The sequence below is a fragment of the Falco rusticolus genome, chromosome 1 (genome assembly GCF_015220075.1).
Source record: "Falco rusticolus isolate bFalRus1 chromosome 1, bFalRus1.pri, whole genome shotgun sequence".
In the NCBI taxonomy this organism is placed as follows: Eukaryota; Metazoa; Chordata; class Aves; order Falconiformes; family Falconidae; genus Falco; species Falco rusticolus.
The window spans coordinates 110,721,090-110,741,219 of record NC_051187.1 but is presented as its reverse complement, the minus strand read 5'-3'; the positions used below and the strand labels follow the sequence as shown (position 1 = coordinate 110,741,219).

The 20,130-nt window shown below is 37.5% G+C and overlaps 1 protein-coding gene across 4 annotated transcripts in view; it reads right to left on the bottom strand.

Annotated features, from left to right (window-relative positions):
* LRBA (LPS responsive beige-like anchor protein) overlaps positions 1 to 20,130 on the bottom strand; it is a 411,738-nt gene that overhangs the window by 364,592 nt on the left and 27,016 nt on the right. For all 4 annotated transcript variants that reach the window (XM_037396311.1, XM_037396332.1, XM_037396323.1 and 1 more), the window contains 3 exons: positions 5,055 to 5,286; positions 4,825 to 4,925; positions 2,538 to 2,633 (listed from right to left, as the gene is read on the bottom strand). In XM_037396311.1, coding sequence (XP_037252208.1) covers positions 2,538 to 2,633; positions 4,825 to 4,925; positions 5,055 to 5,286 — 429 coding nt within the window. The remainder of the gene's footprint in view (positions 1 to 2,537; positions 2,634 to 4,824; positions 4,926 to 5,054; positions 5,287 to 20,130) is intronic.

Here is a 20,130-nt window from a genome sequence, read left to right as displayed (position 1 = left end):
TGTTTTTTTTTTTAACATTACCGTTAACTTTCCACTGTTTTGCTGCACAGATTTGTAATACCCACTTCAACTAAGACTGCCATAACCTCTGATCAAAGATGCTGTCCAGATGATCAACACCAATGAACAAAAAAACATCAAAGAACTTGAGTGTCGCCAGACTCCTTATTATGCTCTCGCGCTCCGTTCAGCTATCCCTGACCAAACAAAATGCTATAAATCCTTCTTTATACCAGCTAACTAATCAGTCTGCATGTCTCTGAGCCCAACTTTTGCAAACTGGTAGCGCTATCATTTGGTTTAACTCACAATGGATCTTGGAGTAATTATATTAAATACTTAATTTCTAAGACTTCATAATGTAAAAATATATAAGGATGTTCACGTTCAGGTTACTGAGGCACTCCAATATCACATACAGTTCATGCATTCAACACAATTATTAGAAGTGCAGAAACAGTACATGAGGAGCCAAAAAGAACAAAAACATGTCTGTCTATTGCCAAGTTCTATTTCATGTGATAAACAAAGATGCCAATTACTAAAAAAATTCTTCTGCAGTTATCATTCCAAAAAATTCATTATGTCATAAAGCTGGTGAAATTTAGTCTGAAGCCACCGAGGCAGAAAGCTAATGGATTTATGTGAACAAAAATGTAATGAGTCATCTGGTACATCTTACCCAAATATTCTGAACTAAGCATGACAATTTTAACATACTATTTCATTCTACCATTTTAGAAGTAAAAGTGTTGATACGTGTAAAATCCTACAGAAGATTCTGCGCAGAGTTTTCCAACTACCTATTTCATTTCAAATTGTTTTTCAAGTGAACACCACAGAACTTCAAAATTAATCACTCATCTGAACAATTATGAGAAAACTAATCATAGTGAAATTTAATACTCACTCATGATTATTCAGCCTATACATGTCTAGGATCCATTTTCTCAGCAAATCCTTATAAGCAATATATGTTATCGCATCAACTGATCATTAAAAGAACAAACAAATGCTGCAAATATGGCCACTTCAAGTTCAACACTTTCTGTGATTTCACTAGCAAATATTTCCACATGTAAGGCTGCATTGGGCTTGCATGGCAAGGTTTTGGTAGCAGAGGTGGCTACAGGGGTGGCTTCTGTGAGAAGATGCCAGAAGCTTCCCCCATGCCCAACAGAGCTAGCTCCGAGATGGACCCACCACTGGCCAAAGCTGAGCCTCTGTGATAACGTATTTAAGAAGGCAGAGGGGAAACTACTGTGCAACAGCAGATGGAAGACAGGAGTGAGAATATGTGAGAGAAACAACTCGGCAGTCAACAAGGTCAGTGAAGGAAGGGGAGGAGATGGCTCTAGGCACTGGAGCAGAGACTACTCTGCAGCCTATGAAGACCATGGCGAGACAGGCTGTCCCTCTGCAGCTCGTGGAACTAAGCAGCTGAGCAGATATCTACCTGCAAGCCATGGAAGGCCCCACACTGGAGCAGGTGGATGTGCCCAAAAGAGGCTGTGACCCTGTGGGAAACCCACACTGCAGTAGATTCCTGGCAGGACCTGTGGCCCCATGGAGGGGAAAGCCTGCACTGGAGCAGGTATGCTGGCAGGCCTTGTGACCCCATGGGGGACCCACACTGGAGCAGTCTGCTCCCGAGAGACTGCACCCCATGGAAAGGGCCCACACTGGAACAGTTCATGAAGAACTGCTGTCCACGGAAAAGGACCCACATTGGACAAGTTCGTGGAGGACTATCTCTGATGGGTGGGACCCCACACCAGAGCAGGGGAAGGGTGTGAGGAGGAAGGAGCAGCCAAGACAATATGTGATGAACTAACTGCCATCCCCATTCACCATCCCCCTGTACCACTCAAGGGGAGGAGGCAGAGCAATTGCGAGTGGAGTTGAGCCCAGAAAGAAGGGAGGGGTTGGGGGGAAGTGTTCTAATATTTATTTTTTAATTCTCATTACCCTGCCCTGTCTTGATCGGTAATAAATTAAATTTCCCCAAGTTGAGTCTCTTTTACTCATGACAGGAATTGGTGAGCGCTCTCTCCCTGTCCTCACCTCAACCCACAAATCTTTCATTGTATTCTCTCTCCCCTGTCCAACTGAGAAAGGGGAGATATAGAGTGGCTTGCTGGGCACCTGGCATCCAGCCAAGGTCAACCCCACCACAAGGCCACTCTCACACATATTGTATATGAACATAAGCACCATTCCCACAGAAACAGGACAGTAAAAAGCAGGCAGATTTTCCTTGCAACAAGATTTAACTGAACAGTCTGGGAAGAAAAAAAAAAGCCTCATTTACATCCATTCTTTATGTAATAGTATTTGTCCTTCTAGAGTGATAATGCACATTTATTATAAGCATGACTACTTAGGCATAATGTAGGTGTCAGGCAGAGAAAAAAATTCGGTTAAAATTCTAAGTATGACAATGACAAATGAGACAAAAGAACATCACAAATTAAAATAACCAATGACCATAATAGAACAACAGACCAACAAACAAGAGACTAGAAATATCTACATACTGCAGCACTTTTTCCTGGAAAGTTGAAGAAGGCATCAGGTCCATACTTCTGAGGCATGTGTTTTAACACAGACAGTAACTTCCCAGCATGTGGTGGCTGACAAAGAGAATTACTACACTTGTAAATAAATAAAACACACCTGTAAGAAAGCAAAAACTATACACACAAAAAATTAATTTTGACAAATTTTCACACATTTTAAAGCTTTGCACATGGTTGAGTATTATTCTGGTAAGACACTTGAAACTCAAACAACATTAACAAAGTCATGGATCCCTTCACACAATATGCATTAGGTGCGCTGAAACACAGTTAATCAGGTAACTGAATCAAGGACTCAAAGGCCAGAGACACTTTCATCCAGCATAAATTAAACTGACCCTGAATGTTGGTTCCTCTCTCTACCTGTTCATTCCCATCAGTGCTACCATTTGAATGGATTTGCAGTGAGCTAAAGAAAATTAACTGATCCAGCTGGAAACCAGTTTAGGGGAAACAAATGCAAACCCCCATTTTCAGTTACAGCAGTCTTGGATGTGGCTGCATGAGACCTGTGCCAGCACAAGGGAGATGGAGAATACTTAGCAAAAGGGAGAGGGAGGATCAGCAGACAGAATTATTTTCATCAGGACTACAGTCATACACTAAAGTGTCTTTGGTCACACATATCCCTTCATTTAAGTTCATGGAGAAATATTCAAGTCTCAAGGGTAGTTTGGAGCACCTAAACTGAGTGCTCAGGGTGAATACTTAACACTTGCCCACCACCACCCTAATTCTGCATCGGTTTTGTTGTAATACTCAGCAAAAAAACTATAAACTTCAAGTATATGAGGTCAGAACAGTACAGCAAATACTGGTCATAGTGACAGAACAATTTTGTGCATGTTCTTTTACCACTTTATAACTTTACAGTAGATCTATTTTTAAACCACAATTTTACACTTCTGATCTTTTCCTGAAAGTGCACTTTTTCCCCCTCTTCTAATGGATCATGCAATGCTCAGTTTTCAGAGGGTGAATGTTTACAAGTATTTTAAATGTACCAAAATTATAGTCAGATAAACAGTGCTTCATGAATCTATATTAAAAGTGAGGATGAAACACTGAACTGCTTAGATGTCTTCAGCACTGTAGAATTCAACCAGGTAATATCTGTTGTAGCCAAATACTTTGTATCTTTACAGCACCGCTGATGTTAAGATTTATGGAGTTGTGCAACTCCTTAGCAATGCAACCATGGCATTTTTCTCTTCCTTTTCTCTATATTTAGTTTTTAATAAAGAAAGGAAATTAAATGCAAATAGCAGAGAGACAGGAAATGAAAAAGTTAATGTTACGGAGAGACAACTTTAATTCATCTATGGTTAAATATACTCTGTATGTTCAATTATTAAGTTTAAACCCTCTGTTAAGTTTAGAGTATTTTTACTTGAGCAAGTTAAGATCTGCAAAGTTTTTGTTATTTCAAAGGGTCTTTTAAAAAATTTTATATTACTTGTGCATACTGGCTTTTATAGTGAAAGCATTTTTTTTTTATTTGACATTGTGCTACCCTTCCCTACACTAGGTAGACTATTTAGACATAACAGGGGCTGAATTAAAATTCAAAGCAGTTAAAATTATTGTTTTCCAGGAATTGGAAACTATTCTAACAATGTGTTTGTGTTAAAGAAAACTTCATCCAGTGGCCTCTACAACCTACAAATTTTCAGTTTAGGAAAGGAGGTTCTCAACATTAAAAGGAGACCCTCTTCTCACTTTGCAATTCACACAGGAGCAGGAGAAAACACAGGATATAATTTTTCAGCTGGAGTTCATTTCAATTTCTGCCATAAATTTTCACTTCCTTAGCAAGGTAATTTTTTTTCAGTCTTCAGGTAAAGAACAACAAGTGTGAAAACAGGAGCACACTGAACTGCCGCTGTAGACACTTTTTTAATTTCTCTCTTTTGTCTTCAAAAAAATTTAATCCTTTTTCCTTCAAGTTTCACATAACTGGATTTACAAGCTTAGAGTCAACATATTATTCCCAGGTGTTCAAAAAGACCAATCCAATCTGTAGATCCAGGAGGAAATTTAATTTCATCACTATTCTACTCTCTGTATTTTAATTGCTTGCAAGTAAAAAGATGCATTGATATAATACCAAAAAACATCCTATATTTCTTGGTACATTTAAAATTTGTTTATTATAAAGGTTATCAAATAACCTTTTAAGTTACGAGCATTAGGAAAAATACAAGCAACACCACAAAAATGCTTTTAATTTTGTGTTTTCTTTTACCCATCTCCCTTTTTCTCCTTGAAGCTTGCTGAAGAATAACTTTAGTTCTCGAACTGTCAAGTTATAGCTAGCCAATACACCCAGCATATCCACTAAGAGATCTGAAAAGGAAAAGAACAGAAATGTAATCACTTGATAAAATGTCTAATTTCTATCACTTAATTAAATGTTTCCATGATATTTTACATTAAAGGAATACAGTTTGAGTCAGACACTGGGTGAAACCATACCTGCAATCATGTTGTCAGCTCTATCAATCCTCTTGAGTACTTGTTCAACGAGCCCCACTTCTGTGCATGCTTGTAGATTGCGTATACTTTTCTTCAAGATTGCTGTAAACATGCTCCACACCTCAGCCTGGCAGGTGATGTCACACTTGTCCAGCAAGTCTACCATGCAGGTTATGCCTTCTCCTTCTTGGATGATGAAGTTCATTTCCAAGTCAAAGTGGCCCCCAACAAGCTTTCAGACAAAAGATTTTAAGAAAACCTTAAGACAAAGATATCAAAGTACCATTCCATGTTTGAAGTTATTTATTCTGCAAGAAGCAAGCTATGAAAGACATAAGCTAAAAAACCCATAATGAGGCCAGTATCAATATATCACTTATTCTTCCTCTGTTTCAAGTCCTGTTGAGTAACTTCAACAAAGTTGCTCCTAAGGTGTCACCTACTATCAGACAATTGCTGCAGAACGACATTTGGGTAGCTTAAGATACAGATGTCCTGAGCTACCCCACACAGCCGAGAAGTGAAGAGGCCAAGAGAATGCTCTAAAACAGGGTGAGAGTGCCAAGTCAGCTAAGACACCTTAAATGGCCTGGACTGGCCCTAAAAGCTTTCCTTTGCATGTGCTTAACACACCTCAAATAAGAGGGCAATTGTAGCCAGAAGGAGCTGATGCACATCAGAAATATTACCACTTACAAACACTTAAGAGTCATTCCTGAGATATTGAATAAAGCTGGTTAAGTATTAACTGCCAGTTTCATTAGTAGTCACAGATATTAAAAGGAAGCAAAGGATTGCTATGTTTGTATGAACGTGAAACAGCACCACTGTTTGAAGCCTTTGACTATGCTACAGCTAAGGCACTTAAATCCTGTAATATTTCAAGTCTCCTAGATGCAGGCTTTGTTTGAACATACAGTGAGTAACCAAGTACATATGCATGTGCCAAGGAGGTGGAGGTGGGGAAAGGAAATAACCTACTTCGTTCTCATTTGTGTACTCAACAAAATAACAATTCCACTTGAAGGAAAGATGGATTGTACTAACCTAACTCCTCCACCTCAATTCCCTCCATCCATTTTTTAAACTTCTCTTGGACTTTAGAACTACATTAACCTTAAAAACGTGTCATGCTTGCCAAAATACCTATTACATACCATCATACAAATAGCAATTCAGATAGCACTGACTCAAACAATCAAAATGGACTCATGATCAAAAGTATCTCAGCTCATTCGCACTGCTACAAGTTTGTCTAACAAAAGACATCATTTTGGTCCTACATGGTGTTCCTCTCACAAGCTTTCAGTACTGTCACTTGAAGTCACACCATGTAAAAACTGTCCCAAAACACATATAATAACTTGCTCCTGTATTAGCTCCAACAGCTTCTCTCAGCTAGTCAGGATCTGAAGATAAACTTACCCAATGGAACAGAATATACACTCTTCATTAACTACTGAAATTACCATACATTTTCTTCAAGTGTCTAAATCTTGTCATTGAAGAAGCAATCCTTGGTCTTCAGGGTATAAATCAGTAATGCCAAACACCACAAGAAGCAGAGAAAGTTACTGCTTTTATGACAGAATAGACAATGTCTCATGGCAACAATTTCTAAACAGTAATTTACACTTTTCCATTTTCTCCCCTCTTGGTCATGAAAAATAATTACACAATTTTCTATCAGATGCTTCCTTAATATCAAGGGAAATCGCAGGAACTGAATGGGGAGACTTGAATTATATTCTCAGCTTCTCTATATCAACTCATGCTGTCAACTCAAACAAATCTATCAAGTCATTATCATTCTCCAAGCCTCAGTTTTCCCCTTCCATAAGATGGAGCAGAGGCCTACCTCAAGAAAGCTCCATAAGGTAGAATTCAAGGGAGAATGCTGAGCAGAATGGATTAACACAGCATTATCACAAACAACTGCAATGAAAAAAGTACACACACCCTCTTAAAAACCCTGAACAAAATGTTTGGAAATGTAAAATACATAACCAATGTAACAGTTTATTTTACACTAATGTTATCACCCTTTACAAAACTGAGGTATTCCTCAAGAAGCCACTGTCTCTCTCACCATCAAGTTAAGAAACAAAGAAAATACTTCATTCTGTGTACAGACAGAATAGCTGAAGGTTAAAATCTAGCCACGAACCACCTGCTAATTCTTAACAAGAAATTCAACTCTTCATGCATTTGGTTTTAACTATCTGCCAACCATCAATTATCACACCAAAACCATATACAGCAACTAGAGGTGACCTTACCTTCACCCTATAGTCTACACCACCAATCTTTCATTTTTGGCTAGATACACTATTATCAGTAACCACCCATCCAGGAAGCTGTCAAATTAGGTTTCCAATCTAATCTGCAAACATACACATTTCAGCAAGTACATTTGGGAAATATTATGCTATGGTAGAAATAATTACCATTTTAACATTTCTTTAAGGGAAGTGAGGACAAAAAAATTGACAGAGAAAGCAATATACCAAAGGCACAGTGCAGTTGATGTACTATATGTATGCATACCCATTAGATACACATAAGCACACACACCCCCCACAGTATGTCATATTAACCCTTTCTAATAATGATTTGAAACTGATCAACCTTCAAAACACAAATTTGTTTCCAATGACAGGGATCATAATCCAGGTCCATGCATTGGCTAGTTATTATCTGTGCTGCAGTAATGGCTGTGCACAGCAAAATGTAATCTTCCCAAATGTCACAGTAAGTTATGAATATCTGAGCAGCTTAATGCACCTTACTAGCCATGAAGTGTGAGAATGTAATCTTATTACCTTTTTTATGGTTGTATTTTTTTGAATAATGTAGCCTTTGAACTGATGTATAGTCTTTCCTTGCACTTCAGCATGATTTGGTCTCTTATGTCGCACAGTACATTTTTCAAAATTCTCCAATTCAACTTATTTTAAGTCCTGTGTTGAGCTGCATAAACAATCTTTATAGCAACCTACAGGGTGGCATAACGTTTTCTTTCTTCAGCATGTAGATTTAAGTGTAAGCTTACAGGAATGGTTTTAAAGGGCAGTATTCAATGTATTCAGAAACATCCTCACAAATTTTACATTTTGCCTGTTTTATTTACCTTTGAAAAATATGTAAACTAAACCAATACCTAAAACTTTTTGGTAAAATGTTTCTACATTTAGCTGATTAAGAGCAGGAAAAATACCGCACAGCAATTTCTATCTACACATTCAGAGAGTGTGGGTTGGAGTTTTTTTACCCCCTTAGAGAACCAAATTAATGAGAAGTCAACATAATAGCATTAATGTTAAGTATAAAATAGCACTACCTCACTTCTAAATAGAAACAAAAAGCCAATTTAAACACAGCAAGCCTCTCTTTGCCTTAAGTCTTTTATCTAACAAAATGGGAGAAAATATCCAAAATATAAAAGAGATAGTGCACTCTTTGGGTGAGCAACTGCCAAACTACAGCATGCAGAAAATGGCTCAGAATAAACACAGTCAAGGTCCACTTCACTGAAAGGTCATGATCTGGATTATGAATCTATTTTAAAGTAATTTGTCCCAGTGACAGATATAAAATATTTCAAAAACCTGTAAGAAAACATGAGGAACTGTATTTCAATGAACTACAACAGAAAAAGAGAAATCAAGTCAAGACCATAATCAGCATTACTCCTGGAAAACCCAACCTTGCTATACCTGGGAGAACTACAGGGCTCTATCTCCACAGTTTTAGTACAAACCTCAAAAAAAAACACTTCACTTCTGCAGAGTTTCCTCATCCTTCTGGTTACTAGATAACCTACACATCAAGACAAACGTACTTGTTTTGTCCACCAAAGCCAGAATGAAACAACTATTAACCAAGCAAACCGCAATGTCACTTTTCCTCAAGATGTTGACCTTGTGACCTCAGAATTGTTTCTTTAGTATGTCCAAAACTATTATGGTTAATGCCTATCCAATGGAAAATGCCTATCCCATGAAGGAAAAAAAGAAAAATGCAGTCAAACAGTCAGCTCTATCTCAGTGAAAATTTCAGAATCCTAGAACAGTTTGGGTTGGAAGGGACCTTAAAGATCACCTAGTTCCAACCCCCTGCCACGTGCAGGGACACCTTCCACCAGCCCAGGCTGCTCCCAGCCCCATCCAGCCTGGCCCTGAGCCCTGCCAGGGATGGGGCACCCACAGCTGCTCTGGGCAGCCTGGGCCAGTGTCTCACCACCTGCACAGTAAAGAATTTCTTCCCAATATCTCATCTAAATCTACCCTCTTTCAGTTTAAAGCCATTCCCCCTTGTCCTATCGCTATTTGCCCTGCTAAAAAGTCCATCCCCATCTTTCCTGTACGCCCCTTTAGGCGCTGGCAGGCTGCTCTAAGGTCTCCCCAGAGCCTGCTCTTCTCCAGGCTAAAGGAGCCCAATTCTCTCAGCCTGTCCTCATACAGGAGGTGCTCCAGCCCTCTGGTCATCCTCGTGGCCCTCCTCTGGACCTACTCGTGCTGGTCCACGGCTTCCTCATGTTGGGGCCCCCCAGAGCTGAACGCAGTACTCCAGGTGGGGTCTCCCCAGAGCAGAGAAGGGCAGAATCGCCTCCCTCGACCTGCTGATCACATTTCTTTTGATGCAGCCCAGGATGCAGTTGGTTTTCTGGGCTGCTGGCACACATAAGAACCCACAAAGATGTGTGTACAAAGCTGGTAACTGCCTGAAATCGAGTAAGGTACTTCTACAAGATCCACATCAAGAAAAATGTGCTGAAGCTAAACCAGTTGCTATTTCAAGAATTAAAGGTTTGATATATACCCCACATTTTACCTCTGTTCACAAAATTGCTATGCTATCCAAAATGGTCCTGTTCTTAATGCAATTGTACATTATGTCAGTCGACCCAAGGATTAAAAAAAAAAAAAAAAAAACCACCACACCACAAAAACAAACAACAACTAAAAAATGTTTTTCATCCCTCAATGATGAAATCTGAAAGCAGCTTCTGGAAAACACAAGCACAAAAAAGATGGATTCATTTTAGCCATCATGCTTCTGAGCAACAATAAACGTTAATATTCTTTGCCCACATTTACTCTTATCTTCCACCAGAGTAATAACCCACCTCCTGGACTCCATTCCCTTTTATGTATTCAGAAACTAAAACCAAATTTATTGATCATCAAAAATACATGCCAAAGATTTCAAAGTATAAGAACCAAAATTTCTTTAGGGTAAGGATCTCACAGGATCAGAAGTGATCCTAAGCCAGTCAAATCCCCTGAGGGGACACAAACGGTAAAAAGTCAACACTGTGGTACATGTTCTGGGTGTGATAAAAAGATGGTTCTGATTTGGAAAGGCCTCCACAGACAACAAGGGCAAAAAGGTGGGGGAAAAAAAGAGTAACTCAAACATAGTGATTAGCAGCAATCCATTCTCTGCCCCCCTCACCCCCTCCTTTTCCACATAGTCTTCTCTAGCACTAACACAACACTTGGAGGTAAAAACATATTAAAATTTAACTCTTAAGAGGAGATATTAGGCAGGAAAGCCTGTTGATAGTTTGGGTAAGTATATGAAATAGTAACATTAGCAGGAATGTCAAGTTAGTGAAAACATGAAAACATGACAAAACAGGGCTCAGGCCCAGAGAGGCTATAGGGAGGTAAATAAGAGACAGAAAAAGTTTGGATGTCAACTTTTTTTTCTTCAATATATTGCCATTATGTCAACCATAATGCAACAGAAAAACTAAACAAAGTACAAGTAACATGAAAGTAAGGTCATAACCTTCCAGCAAGACCTAGATGATTTTTCATTTGCTACCTTCACTCAAAGTTTAAAGTAACATGAGACCAGCAAGTGACCAGAAGGAAAGATTCTATTCAAGCCTCCTCCATAAGCATCCTCTTTAATCTTGCTCCAACTTTGGATTTACTTTTTTCCATGTTCAAAAAAAACTCTAAAACAAAAACAACTCAGAAAACCCAAAAACAATCAAAGAGCAAACCGGTATTTCTTAAGTGGAAAACCACAACATTTCCTGCTGATATATCAGGCTCAAGTCAGCAGTTCCACCTCATCCAACAGTACCCAACAGTTACACTACAAAAAAAAGAATATTAATAGTACTCATCTCTTCTGTTTTTTAAGGGAAATAAGAAACAGACAGAAGTACATTTTCTTCTTAATTAGCTGCTGTCTCTCCTCTTGTCAAGTTCCTAACAAAGCCTACACCTTCGTTTACCTGGCAAATTGGAAAGGTCCATTTTAAACCAGGCACATCAGTAGTGGCATTGCAGAACACTGCACCCACTTTCACCTTGATGCTTTCTGATGATTCTGTTCAATACTGTTATTAACTATCATCAAAGCTGGATCATTCAAGGAAAAAAATCATTCCCATTGCTTCCCTTCATAGTGATGTACCATGAACATTCTATATTAAAATAAAATTTCTTCAAATCTGGTTCTGGTTTGGAAATTACCTAAACGTAAATCTAACAAGCACCCACAAGGTGTTAAGAGTCTACTACTGCCACCTAATGTTGTATCTGAAACCATTAACTCAGTACTACACATTTTTAAGATAGTGTCTCAGCACAGTATATTTCTCTTCCTCCACAAGACAGCTTTGTATCAGCAGCTTATACCTCATGCTCTGTCACAAAGAAGAAGAAAGCTGTATCCCTGGAAATACAGCTGGATAAGATTTCAAATTAGCAGAAAAGTTTACATTTAAGTATTGATTGTATAAAATAACCAGGGTTTCTTCAACTTGGCAATTGCTGACTACAAAACTTGGCAATTGCTGACTACAAAAGGCACACAACTTACCTAATTTACACGTGAAAGAGTAGCAAATATCCCCTATCCGGTTAAGCTGAGACAGAACAGTTCATTAAAACGGCACAGAGCTAAATCTATGTATATGTTAAAATGACTCTGCCAAAATAACAAATTTAAAAAAAAAAATCAAAATTCTTGTCCAGGTAGGTAAAATACATCTGAAGCATCCTTATGGTGGGGGACATTTGCCTACAGGTTTCTCCTTCCTAACAGGAGGGGGAAGGAAAAAAAAAAAAACAACCAACCACCAAACCCACAAACCTGTTTTAAAAGATAATTATGCTGTTATCAATGATGCTGTATTTACCCTAGCTAATAATCTCATATTTTCACTCTGGTTACACACACTTTTTTACATCAAATTAGTTCACTAGCACAACTAGTTCAGTTTGCAGTGTGCAGTTAAGCCCAGTGCAAGCAAAGCAATGCAAACAAGCATTAGCTCTACACAATGTATTTAAACACAGGGGCAGGGGCAGCAGCACGATGAATTTCAAATTTTATACAATTCTGGTTTTGATATATTTTAGAAAAAGCTTTTAGAAGTTTTTTTAAAAGTATGTACCAAAAAACAAAATTCAATCTCTACCTTACAAAGGGAACAGTCCCAGTTTTAAGTGAAATTACCAAAGTTAAATTTGATCCTACAAAAACAAATTTCAAAAGACAACCAAAAAAACTACATTTTTTTTATCAGTTTGGTGTCCCTTAAAAAAGTTATCTTAGTACAAACAGTTCAAATTAAAAACAAGTACCACACTTGAATTCAAGAAAGTTACAGCACTCCATACCATCTTGCACAGTGTTTCTGTCATCCCTTTTGGAAATTCAACAAGGGATTCCAAAAATGAAAGATGTATTCAAGTCCAATATTAAGAATTTTACCTCTCTCCCAATCTTTACTGACCCATCAAGGAGGTGGGACAGCTGATATAAGAAGAAAGTTTGCCAAGAACATGACAAAATGTGAGAACCAGGGGCCCAGGGAACCACGCTCTGACACAGACTGAACAGCAAATACACGCTGCAAACCTGCAGGCCACTGGACAAGTTCAGAGAATAAAACTGGGAGACAGTATCAAACTTATTCTCTACCAGCTTTTGTCTAAAGCACAACACTGAACAGAGAGACGAGACCCTTTGCTCCTGAGGGACACTACGTGACTATAAGCTTTATTTCAAATCCCTGAGGAAACAAAGGACTACCAAGTTGATTTTTTGCAAATCAAACAATTTCAAGACAAAATTTTAACACGCTCCAAAGAGTGGCTAAAGGCGTATTTACAAAACCTGGCTGTTTTCAGAATTTGGCTTATATTATAAATCTCAATAGATACTAAGATAGATATAGACTATATTTAAATCCAGCTGAAATTCCTATCTTTCCAGCATCTGTATTAATAGCATTAAATTCTGCTTTTGTATTAATTAACTTTTCTCAGTGTACCTTAACCTGTGATACTGTTTAAGACATAAAAGATATGACTCCAAGAGATGGTTTAATAATATGCAAATTTGCAGCTCCACACAGGAAATGAAATATCCTAAATCTTTACACCACATCAGATTCATATGTACATTGAAAGCAAATAAATCATTTAAACCATGATACAGAGAACCTTTTTAAATTTGCATTTATCTACAGTAAATACTGCCATGTTCTTTAATAGCTTGCTAGTGCAATCTTAGCAAACTAATGATTTATGGTTTTGACATTTTAAAAATCAGAAATCTGTCATTTTATGACATCCAGTAGAAAGTCTGCTTGAGTTGCATTACTCTGAATTTAAACTCAAGTACATGAAACATACATAGCAAAGCACTGAACCATCCTGTCCATTTCACTATTCAAGCACTTCCCTGCCTAGCTACACTTTCAAAAGTTATCTAATATTTTTATTTGAATTTAAAAGAATATTAAAACCAGATAATTTTTTTTTCAGGATCCAGACACATGTAACTTCATCAAGCACCTAATTTTTTTGTCATCTGGAAACACCACTCATCAGTAAACAAAACTAATCTGCTATACAGTGAAACAGACTAACCTCAGTCACCAAGCTGCATAGGTCTGCATCCTGTCCTATCTTAATCCTTCCCCTCAAGGAAGGAGCCCCTAAGATAACACTTCTAATATCGTATGAATAAGCAAGTCCAGAATGGGGAACTAACCATACAGTCAGGATGACTCTACAGAGAATGCCCTGCTTGGACCCAGTTCCATCAGTCAGGACATTTACATTGTATGCTGCAGGCAGAAGCAAATTCATTCTGCCTTTAGGCCAAATCAGGAAAATAAAACTATACAACACTGACACCATGCCTGAGCAAATACAACTAAGTTTACGTATACTTAAAAATATGGGCCCACACAGACGTTGGATAAGTTAAAATGAGCAAAGGAGATCGACTCCCACTGCAACTCCCACTTTGCAATAACTAGCAAAAGAAAAAAAAAAAAAATCAAGTCTAATAATACATTTGTATACACCTAAAAAAACCTTACCAATTTTTGTCCAGGCTTTCTTGTCGTTAAATTTATTTTTCTACCTACTTAGTATTCAGCATCTGAAAGACTAACAGCTAACTTTTTTTTTCTTCAAATCACTTAAATGTAAAAGATTACCAAAGATACCTGTTTTCCTTCTACCAAACTGGTATGCAAGTATAGTCATAATAATTCAAAAAGAAAGCATTTTAAGATGCTTCCTTTAAACATTTAGTTTTACTATGGATTCAATTATTGAATTTATTTCAATTTGACAAGGAAAGCACGGGTGTACTAAACCCCTTACAACTATAAAGAATTACAACCAATTACACAATTTTTCTTGTGTACACCACAGATACTGAACAGGAAGACTTCTAATATATATATATATAACAGGTTACTAATGTACAATAATATATCACATTTGACCTTCTGAAAGTTGCAGTTTCCTAAGCTAAGAAAACTAGAAAAAACACATCAAGTAAATCTCAAAAGGTCTCCCAGTACATCCAAAGTGAGGCATCTGCACCCCAGGGGGTATGCAAGACAACCCTCTGTGGTACAGAAAGAAAATATTTTTTTGTATAGTTACTGAATAAAATTTAAAAATTAAATAGGTTTTATTTTATCTTTATCTCACTTTTTAACTTCTACTTCCCGATTTATAATAATACACAAATACAGCTATATCTGTATATAATTTATAAATATATAGTCATACATTTATTAGAGGTGCATGCTCAAAATATTTTTACTGATGGGGTATGCAATCAGAAAGGTTTGAAGACCACTTCCCTAGATGCTAGAGAACAGACAATATATTCCAATATTTTTCTATAGAAACAATACATCTCTCTAGTATTTTACAGTGGATTGGGGGTAGGGGGAAGGAATCCACCGCTCTTTAGAGAATCTAAAGTTTGCATCCTGCAAGTCTCATTGAAACAATCCCTCACATAACTTGCAACTTTTGACTTAAATTGGATGTCCACTTTGCAGTCTTAGCAAAGTACATAATTTAAAAACTTAACAATGGAATTCTAGGAATAAAACAAGGTTATGAGTTTATTCTAAGAAACATGTTTTAAAGTTTTTTGCTGGCTTGTTGAGACTAGGGGATAACAGTTACAAGTAAGCGAGAAAGGAGAACAGAACAAAGGTTATCACAGAAAAGAAACAAAACAAAGCATGTTCCAAACATGAAGTTGTATAAGAACACCAGAGAATAACCTTACAAGAGGAACAGAACGAAGCTCAAAAAGCCAAGAAAGAATACAAGACAAAGTGAATAATCAGTTTACTTATAAAAAACTCTGACAGGTTTTATCAGATTTAGCAACCATCATGTTAAGCATTTCCTCTCCTGCTCAAAGTTGCAGCCGCCATACAGCACATGCTAGAAGCAAATGTGTGCCAGCTCCTCAACTGCCATAATGTTTCATAGCTCTGCAGATGAATTGCATAGAATTTCAGCACAACTACAGGCACAGGGTTACAAATTCCAGCAGAAACCAAGAACCAGCACATCTGTTGCTGTCATTTCTGACACTGCCTCGATCCAGAACAGCTGGAAAACACTGCACTTGCCTTCTCAGAATTGGCAGAGATTGCTTCCACAGCTAAAGCAGAGACAGTTAAGAGTTTGGTTTTAAGAAATACTAAATTACATGCTACAGGAAACAACACTCAGCCTTCCCTATTGCCATTTTTTTTAATTTTCTGTAGCTGTGATCAACAGGGAAGAGCCATGCAGATGATCCTGGCTAGAATAGAAGGGTGCCTAGAATAAATAACAGCCCTTAGTTTATTCTTACCAAGATTTTTTTTTTCCTTCAGATTCCAGCCCTGAACCCTTCCAAATATGCCACTACATTGTTCAGAGTTTAAAAAAATGTATTACTGGGAGTCAGTGTATTAAGTGCATTGAAATAGTAATTATCTTAAAGAAGGAAAGCACAAGACTCAAGCGGTATATCAAAAGGATTACAGAGATTCATTTTCCTACCAAACAGCAAATCAGTAATACTTGACTGAGCTCAAAGACCCACTACCAGCACTGGTGCTCAAGTCCTCTTTTCTGTCGAAGCCAAGTCCACACACAAGAAGCGTAGCCACCACATCCATACTGCTCACGGGGCAGGAGTGAAGGCAGCAACCAAATTCACCACAGCCATAATTATGTTCAGGCAACCTCCATCCACCTGGGCTTTTCTAACAGCAGGACTGCCATTGCTAAACTGATGATTTCTACTAAGTACACCAGAAGAAAAAGGTACCTTCTTTGTGAGAACAGAAACATCAGTAAAGCCTCCATGACCAGTACATTTTTTCTTTTATTTCCTTCAGTTCCCACAAAGCAATACTGAAAGCAAGGCCAGAAACGTGACTGTGCCACTTAATGTTTGTTACAAGTGGCTTACATTTCTATGCTTGCAAAAACATTTTAAAGCTTCACCCCTGGTTTGCCACACGACTTTTTTCAATTTGGGTTTTTTCCCTCCTGGTACAGAAGCTACAAATATTACTTTAAAACTGTACCCTGCCTTGATTTCCCTCTGTCCCTTTTCCCAGCATATAGGCAATGACTGAATGGAAATTGTCTCCAAGGGATAGTTATAACAGTAAATGAGATGAGAAAAAAAAGAAACAACCACAAAGAAACAAGACAGACTACTAGTGCTGCGTATGTTATCACTATCTCCTACAAATATACCCTCCTGTTTATAACATCCCCACTATTCTCCTGCTAAGTGCTTCTCCTGATAGATTCCAGTTTTTCTCTTGATCATCCCATATGACAACTCTTTTACCCCTTGGCTTTTTCCATTGCTATAGAAAACAACATCATTCTAACTTAGTTATACAACATCTGCCTATACATTCAGCTAAGCAGCTCTACCAATCCAGTTCACACCACAGTTTCCCAATTCCTCTGGGACAGCCACCTCCTACACAGCGTGTAAACTACTTATGCAACATGCCATATGCACAGAGGGGGATTATATTATGACCATGCTCATTTTAACTGTTGACCAGAGCTGTGACTGAAGTTAGACCTAAAATGACAAAAGCATCCTTAAATAATACCATTGCAAACTATGTCCTTTTGGTTTTTTTAATTTTGCAATCAAAAACTACCAACAGCAACTGTCAGGTATTCTTCAGAAAACCTGGCAATAGCCTCCTGCTCCCCTGTGACCAACTGCAGTTTAGACTGGAGGAAAGCAACAACTGTTAGGCAAAAGGTTTTTGAATTACAGATTGAAGCAAGCATTTAGCCAGTAAAGCTAGCATTTGCTAAGACTTGGCCTCTGATACTTTTAACTTCAAAAGAATTTTTTAAACATTCAATAAACATTTAAAAATTCAACAGATTTGTCAAAAATTCTGACAAAAACACAGCACTAATGGAGTTCTCAACACTCTTTCATCAACACCGTCGTGTCATGTATTTGGACTTCTAAGGCAAAAAGGCTTGCTCTGCAATTGTTACACTCCTAAGGATTTAAGAATTTAGAAGGGTGCCTAAATACCTTCCTCACACACAAATCTGTGAATCAAAACTAAATTATCCACGAGTGATAATAAACCTAACTTGAAAAAGGCTATATGCAAATAACGTAGGAATATGTGAAATGGTGGTTTTTAGAATACTGTTTTCTCTATGAAAAGTGTGATTAAGTGAACAATAAATCTTGCTTCAGTGAGACTGTGAAGGAAAGAACATCTGCCACTATGAAAAGCTACTCAACTTGAACACAAAGAAAGTATCATTATAAAAGGAGAGGTTAATGCCATCAAAACAAAGAACAGTATAATTTTTAACAAAATCTTCATTTCATATCCAAATTATTTTCTCTTTTTTCTTTAGTGTTAACAACCACAGTAGTCTCTACATGATTTCCTTCAAATTTTAGGAGTAAAAACCCACAATAATAAAAGAGCAACTAACCATCTTCCTAGTTTCTTAAAATCTGTCCCTCCTATAAGAATTATATTTTTTTACTAAAACAAGTTTCAAAGAAAACACGTAATGTCTATCATAGTCATGGATTCTGGGACTGCAAGAGTAACTACAGAGTTTATAAATAAAAAAAATCCTTTGGAAGTGATCAAGGAATTCAATATTTTTCATAAAAAAAAAAAATAGAACAGTATTTCCAGCTTAGAAGTAAATAATTTTGATTTAAATTCTAAGCCTGGAGAGTCAATGAAGCCTCTAACAGAGAAGCTATTTCATTTTCTTTCCTTCTACTGGCACGTCACCTCTAGAAATAAAGTTTTGCCAGGCAAATCCAGCACTATGAAGAATCACAGGTGTATTCCTCGGTGTTATCAAATCAAGCTCTTAGTATTTCCTGTGGCTTTCCACACACGTAGATATTTACTTAGAAAGAGATTACCCAATAGAACAATAGAAAAAAATAATTACCACAAAAATCATGAAACAAGAAACAAGTTTCAAGACAGCAACCTGATAACAGTACAAACCATGGCCTCTTAGGTGTGAAGCCAAAGACTGGCACAAGTATCTCCATTACCTCACTGCAAATATCAGAATGTCTTGAAATGCATGAATACATGTGCCTTTAAGAGGGGGAGAAAAAAAAAAGAAAATAAAGAAAAGGAAAAAATAGAACAAAAGCCTTTAAGATTAAAGTTACCTTTTCCTTTCAATCAGTCTACACATTACCTTTTGTTCCAGTGTAACTTTGGAGAACAAAGCCAAAAGAGCACTACTACCATCTGCCATATGTACATACATACTCCTCTGCGTAGCTCACAACATATTTCTCCAAGTAGAAAGACAACTTTAAAGCAGTAGCTGCGACTTCATGAGATTATACCAACTTTATACACTAAGAAAATTATACCAACTTTATCTATACTCTAAGCTTTAATGACAGGTTTTTGTCAAAGGTTAAGACATATGACACTGTTCCAAAACTCCAGAGTTGTTACTGTGTGTACAATTCTATGTAAGGCATCTCCAAATCCTCTAGTTTCTTTCAGACCACACACTGATCCAACTTAAAAGTACGTTTCTCTACTGCCTTTAATTCTGCAACAAAGTATACAGCTCACTGTATTTGTAGTTTTCTACTCTTCTGTTTCTGCACAGAAAACATATGTTAACAAAAGTAGTCCTTTGATCATTTCTGTTTCCATTTTGGAATTCAGAAAGTTCTTCCCAAAGCCAAAGTTTCCTGAAACTTACTATTCCACCATCTTTTCCCACCATTTTCAAAAAATGATTACAGGGGGGAAAAGAATGTTGCTAACTGAAGTTGATAGCATCATTGCCATATTTTCTGCTGCTCATCATTGACCGAATTAAAAACTTTTCCAAGATAACAGTGCTGGTTTCCTGCCATATTGCCCAGGAGAGAGTTGAGGACCCTACAGCCCTTAGACTCTTCAGCTGTGAAAGAGCTGCAGCACCATGAACTGAAACTGCAGTCCTTAGCACTTCCAAACTCCCAGGCCAACCAGCTACTCAAAACCCAGAGTTCAGAGCTGCAGATTACCTGGGCTCAGTCTCTCAAAGACGGGAACAAAAAGCTCTGCTAAGAAAAGGAAATGCCTAAGTTTCTATTCTTTTAAGTCACTAAATCCATCAGATAAGCTGGCACAAAATCACAGAAGTATTTGGTTTACAGTGGTAACCCTGTCAGATTATCAGCACACATTTTTTCTAAACAAACATTTTTAATCAGAAAAGTCAATTCT